The sequence below is a fragment of the Colobus angolensis genome, unplaced genomic scaffold (genome assembly GCF_000951035.1).
Source record: "Colobus angolensis palliatus isolate OR3802 unplaced genomic scaffold, Cang.pa_1.0 Scaffold10, whole genome shotgun sequence".
NCBI lineage: Eukaryota > Metazoa > Chordata > Mammalia > Primates > Cercopithecidae > Colobus > Colobus angolensis.
In genome coordinates, this window is record NW_012110919.1 from 20,328,799 (window position 1) to 20,334,639 (window position 5,841).

General features: G+C 44.2%; 1 protein-coding gene and 1 long non-coding RNA gene across 2 annotated transcripts in view; one reads left to right on the plus strand and one right to left on the minus strand.

Annotated features, from left to right (window-relative positions):
* Positions 1-519: 519 nt before the first annotated feature.
* USP30 (ubiquitin specific peptidase 30) overlaps positions 520-5,841 on the plus strand; it is a 38,554-nt gene continuing 33,232 nt past the window's right edge. The window contains exons 1-2 of the mRNA XM_011935950.1: positions 520-631; positions 1,744-1,926. Of these exons, the coding sequence (XP_011791340.1) occupies positions 532-631; positions 1,744-1,926 (283 nt within the window). The 5' untranslated portion in view covers positions 520-531. The remainder of the gene's footprint in view (positions 632-1,743; positions 1,927-5,841) is intronic.
* Positions 2,871-4,464, minus strand: LOC105507463. Its single transcript, XR_001001105.1, has 2 exons — positions 4,186-4,464; positions 2,871-3,251 (listed from the first exon to the last, which is right to left on the minus strand). It is a non-coding gene; the product is annotated as an uncharacterized LOC105507463 (long non-coding RNA).

Below are 5,841 nucleotides of genomic sequence, written 5' to 3' on the forward strand. Positions count from 1 at the left end.
TACATATATATATATATATATATATTTATTTATTTATTTATTTATTTTTGAGACTGAGTGTTGCTCTGTTGCCCAGGCTGGAGTGCAATGGCACAATCTCAGCTCACTGCAACCTCTGCCTCCCAGATTCAAGTGATTCTCCCGCCTCAGCCTCCCGAGTAGCTGGGACTACAGGTGCACATCACCACGGCCAGCTAATTTTTGTGTTTTTAGTAGAGATGGGGTTTCACCATGTTGCCCAGGATGGTCTCAAACTCTGAGGCTCAAGGGATCCTCCTGCCTTGACTTCCCAAAGTGCTGGGATTACAGAGATGAGCCAATGTGTCCAGCTGACTTAGAATTTAAATCCTAATGTCTAAACATCCTGATTTTCAAGATGTAATCCTATAACTATATATTATTTTAACTTGAAATTAGGTATTTGGTGGGTTATTTTGACAAAATGTTATTCTGTCTATATCTGTATATTCACCTGTTGTGTTTGTGATGAGGGAAGACAGTAAACTTGTTTTCTTTTTTAGATATAAAGTCATGAAGAACTGGGGAGTTATAGGTGGAATTGCTGCTGCTCTTGCAGCAGGAATATATGTTATTTGGGGTCCCATTACAGAAAGAAAGAAGCGTAGAAAAGGTAAGAATGAGAACACTGCATTATGGTCTGTAGACTTGACCCAGATCCCTGTTATCTGAAAACAGTACAAAGAAGGTTGGGAGGTTGGTCGTATTTGTTCTCTGTATCTTTAAAATTAGGACTTCAGGTTTTGAAACAGTACTTTTACCATTAATTGTTATTTGATACCCTGTAGTAAAAAGATTTCTATTTCAGCCCCTCTCCAGACTGGAGTTTGAGGCATGCTTTGTAATGAAAAATGTCAAGCTGCGTAATTGTCTAAGAAGTGTTCTCATTAATATGGCAATTGTAGTTTTCAGTGGTACAAACTGACCAATTACATCATACATTTGTGTTCTCTCAGACTAGCTTGCTAATAACTGGTAAAAATTTCAAGTTAGTGCCTTCATTACTAAAAAACTATTTTCTTATTTTTTTAAAATGCTCCCTTTTGAAAGTGTTGCACTATGTAACATTGATTAAAATTCAGCAAAGAAAGAAAAGAATGTGGCGAAATTTGATCATTGTTAAATCTGGGGACAGTTATAATTGAGGTTTATTATACATTCTCCCTCCTTTTGTGTGTCTTTGAGAACTTTGAGAATAAGAAGTTTTTTTAAAACGATTGCTAGCAGAAGAGAGAAGTATATTCGATTTTGCTGATCTCTGCAGAAAGACTGATCAGAATTGGTATAGTGGAGTCTTTCCCAGTGATTGTTAAGATAAGAACAGAATCATTGTCCTGGGGAAGTAACAACAGAACAATTGTTTTCTTCTGTTCTCAGAAACATTGCTTTCTGGTTAAAGAAGAAAGAGAGCATATAGGGGAGAATGAGGAAGAGAAGAAGACAGGAGATGGTTACTAAGTGTTTTGTACATTTAGGAAGAACCAAACTGTGCTGGATACCATGATAGATTTCAAAAATAACACACAAAGGGGACCTTTCCTTCTGTGCTTACAGTCTGCGGAGCAGTACTAGAACGAAGCCTTGGCCCAGATCTCTGTGGATAAGGATCTTCCTGGATCAGGATTCCAAATTTAAGGCGACAGCACAGGAACTCTGGGTCCCAAATGGGAGAGAAATGGATCAAATATGATATGCTGTTCTCTTCTTCCCCCTGCTTTTTTTTAGGGCTCGTGCCTGGCCTTGTTAATTTAGGGAACACCTGCTTCATGAACTCCCTGCTTCAAGGCCTGTCTGCCTGTCCTGCTTTCATCAGGTGGCTGGAAGAGTTCACCTCCCAGTACACCAGGGATCAGAAGGAGCCCCCCTCACACCAGTATTTATCCTTAACACTGTTGCACCTTCTGAAAGGTATCTAGATGGGAATTTCAAGGGGATTATGTACCTTTTCAAAGAAGTCCAGATGACAGGCAAAGAGTTAATAGCCTTATTGTAGGAAAAAATCATATAGATCATTATGAATAAAAAACACCAAGAGCCCAATAGATACAAACAGGTATTTTTTTTTTTTTTTTTCTTTTTTGAGACGGAGTCTTGCTCTGTCGCCCAGGCTGGAGTGCAGTGGCCGGATCTCAGCTCACTGCAACCTCCACCTCCTGGGTTCAAGCAATTCTCCTGCCTCAGCCTCCTGAGTAGCTGGAATTACAGGCACCTGCCACCACGCCCGGTTAGTTTTTGTATTTTTAGTAGAGACGGGGTTTCACCACTTTGGCCAAGCTGGTCTCGAATTCCTGACCTCAGGTGATCCACCAGCCTCATTCTCCCAAAGTGTTGGGATTACAGGCGTGGGCCACGGCGTCTGGCCTACCTCTTGCTTTTTACTTTAATGCGGCTACTAGAAAATGTAAAATTACCTATGTGGCTCCTGTATATTTCTGTTGGAGAGTGCTATTCTGGGGATACACAGACTGAACTGCCAATCTCTGTTTCACCACTTACAAGTTGTGTCAAAAAACTTACTATTTCTTCGAATTTCTTGGGTTCCCTGGGATGTAAAATGTGGGTAATGTTAGAGTTGGTGTGAATATTAAACATAAATAATGTATGTGACATACTTAGCTCTATACCTGGCACCTAAGTAAACAATAAGTTTGTTAGCTATTATTATTAAAGACGTTGATTTCTCTACTGATATCGTCAGAGATGGGCCTCATGCTCATTAAAGTTTCTTCCTCTGTGACCTATTTCCACTCTGGCAACAATAATAACTATAGTAAAGGCCTGACCCGACTTTCGGCCGCTGGCCTCCTTCTCCATACCGAAAAATTCAAATCATGACCCAGGGTCCATCCTAGAAGTGTGCCATCTGTATTTATGAATGGAGCCTAAGCAAATCTGAAAACCAAGTACCCCAGGCATCTGTGCCTCGCTTAGCAACCGACGCTAGGGCCTGTTGCTAAGGGAAAAGAAAGAAAGGACATGGTCCGTCAGCTATTGCTCTCCGGGGGCAGCTACTTCCGGTCCCCGGGGCCCTGTCCTGCGGTCTACCTTCCCCCGAGGTACTGGGAGTGCGGCCGCAGGTTCCGCTGTCTCGGGAACCTTCGTAGCCCTCGGTCAGGCGGCGGCGGGGGCGGCAGTAGCGGCGGAGGCGGCTTCAGGCCTCCGGTGCGGCTGCAATGCTGAGCTCACGGGCCGAGGCGGCGATGACCGCGGCCGACAGGGCCATCCAGCGCTTCCTGCGGACCGGGGCGGCTGTCAGGTGAGATTTTGGGGGGCGGGGCGGCCGAAGTGGCCGGGACAGGGTCCCCAGCTTGGGCCCGTGACGGCTTTTTCATGCCCTAGTTGGGGTCTCCAGGGCCCGCGCGGGCATTCCGGGAGCTTCTGCGTCCTTTAGGGTTGGAGGCCTGGGCCTGTAGGTGGGAGGACTGACGGGCTCCAGTCCTTCGGCAACACCAATTCTGTCTGCACTCCCCAGGTCCGTCTGTCCCTCCCTCTCCTGTCATTGTTCCCAGGACACCCAGGGCCCTCTAGTCTTGTCAGGGCCCCTAATTCTGTCAGTGCCCTCAGTTCTTTCAGTGCCTCCTAGGCCTGCCAAGACCCCTCAATCCTTCTAGTATACCCCCAATCCTTCTGGGTCCCCCAATCATATCTGCCAGGGGTTCCCCAATCTTGGCGTGGTTCCTCCAGTCTTGGAAGTGCCCCGGGCCTGCAAGCCCCGCGTCTTGTTAGTACCGCCCCCTATTCCTGTTAGCCCGCCCTCTAGTCTAATATGGATCCCCACTTCTGTCTGAGTCCCTGATGTTATTAGTGTGAGTAAAGGCCCTTGTTTTGCAAGGGTCTCTAAATTGGTCAGGGCCTCTTTAACCTGTTAAGGCTGCTTGTTCCTGTTAAAGCCTTCCGTTCTTGTTAGGACTCCTCGATTGCCTGGGTTCCCAATCCTGTCAGGGCCCCCATTTCCTTATTCACCCTCCCAAGGGCTCCAGGCTTCAGAACTGAGTACCGCTCCCCCACTGCTGACCCCAAATGACTGAGACCTGTTGCTCAGGTCGGTTTCCTCTGGAACTGGAGCAGGTTTAAAGAGCTTATTATTCTAGGGCTAAAAGTCCTCGATACCTATCCTGTAGTCCTCGATACCATTCCGTAGGTGGGAAGTGTGGCCCCATAGCTGACCTCATAGCAGAGTTGGGAGGAGAAGCCAGATCTTTTCACCCCCAGGCCCCACCACTCTTCTCGTGATGTCATTTTGCAGAGGAATGGCGTTTCCAAAGTCGCCAGTTGTCCCTGGGTATTTTTTCCTTATGCCGCTAAGATCATGGACAAGTCCTTTCTCCCATCCCCTTGACACTGTTTCCTTCAGTTTCCGTCTTGAACTTTGTGGTTTTAAGCATAGACTTGGGAGACAGACACGCATGATTCAGAGCCATGTTCCTTCACTCACTGTGACCAAGTTGGTCTCTTAGTTTCCTCAGCTATAAAAATGAAAGTGATGGTATAACCTGCTTCTGTGGGGTTGTTTAAAAAATGAGGTAAGACTGTCACAGTGCCTGGCATAGAGTATGCACCCTTAAATATTAGTGTTTGGGGGATTTTAAAGCACTGGTAAAGTGCTTTAGCACTTCCATGACAGTCCTTTGTAACCTTTCCAAGCACTTTTGTGAACTCATGTATTGTGTAAAAGCACAGTGATGCATTAGGAAACTTCAAGAATAGCTTTCACCGGCTGGGCATGGTGGCTTACACCTGTAATCCTAGCACTTTGGGAGGCTGAGGCATGCAGATTGCTTGAGCTCAGGAGTTTGAGACCAGCCTGGGCAACATAGTGAGAGCCTGTCTTTACAAAAAAATTTAAAAATTACCTGGGCGTGTGGTGTGCACCTGTGGTCCTAGCTACTCGGGAGGTTGAGGCAGGAGGATCGCCTGAGCCCAGAAGGTGGAGATTGTGTTAAGCCGAGATGGCACCACTGCACTCCAGCAGCCTGGGCACTAGAGCAAGATACTGTCTCAAAAAAAAAAAAAAAAAGAACGAAAGAAAGAGAATAGCTGCCATAGCTGCCATGAATGAACCTGAGATTGTAATGCTTAATTTGTAGCAGCTAACATTTATTAAGTTCTTACTATGTACTCTATACCTTCACACTTATTTAATCCTCACCACAACCCTATGAGGTAGGTCTTATGGATTGTCCCCATCGTACAGATGAGGAAACTGAGGCTTAGAAGGTGAAATGATGCCAAATGAAGTAGCAAAGCCAGAACTGAACCAGAATAATGTAATCCCACTTTCTTAACCCAGTTTGGTGCATATTCTGTTGACTGCGTCTTGGAAAACAAATATTTATCTGAAATTCAGCTATCAGCTATGATACTAAGAAATGCTGATTATTGTAAAGTAGAGTCACTATTATCACCAGTGACTCTTCACCAAGTTAATGTTTACTGAACTGAAATCAAAACAATATTCACATGATCCAAATATTGGGATAATGTATTATACACACACGCACAAACACGTATATATACATGTGTAACACATATGCAGATACACATTACATAGCTATATACACATAGATGGTTTGTCTTATTTTGTGGAAATATATAACTTTGTATAAAAACAATGTTTTAAATTTCTGGTGAAATTTCTTAATTTGTAGCAAAAGCATAACCAGTGTTTAAGTCAAGCCTGAAGTTAGGAAATCTTTAATTTTATAAACATTCAGCTCTTTTATACCATTGTATGTATGCCCCTTCCCTGTCTAATATTCTAAAAGAGAAATTCATTTCTGTATATTTTCTCCAGTATTCAGTCATTCAATACATATATATATA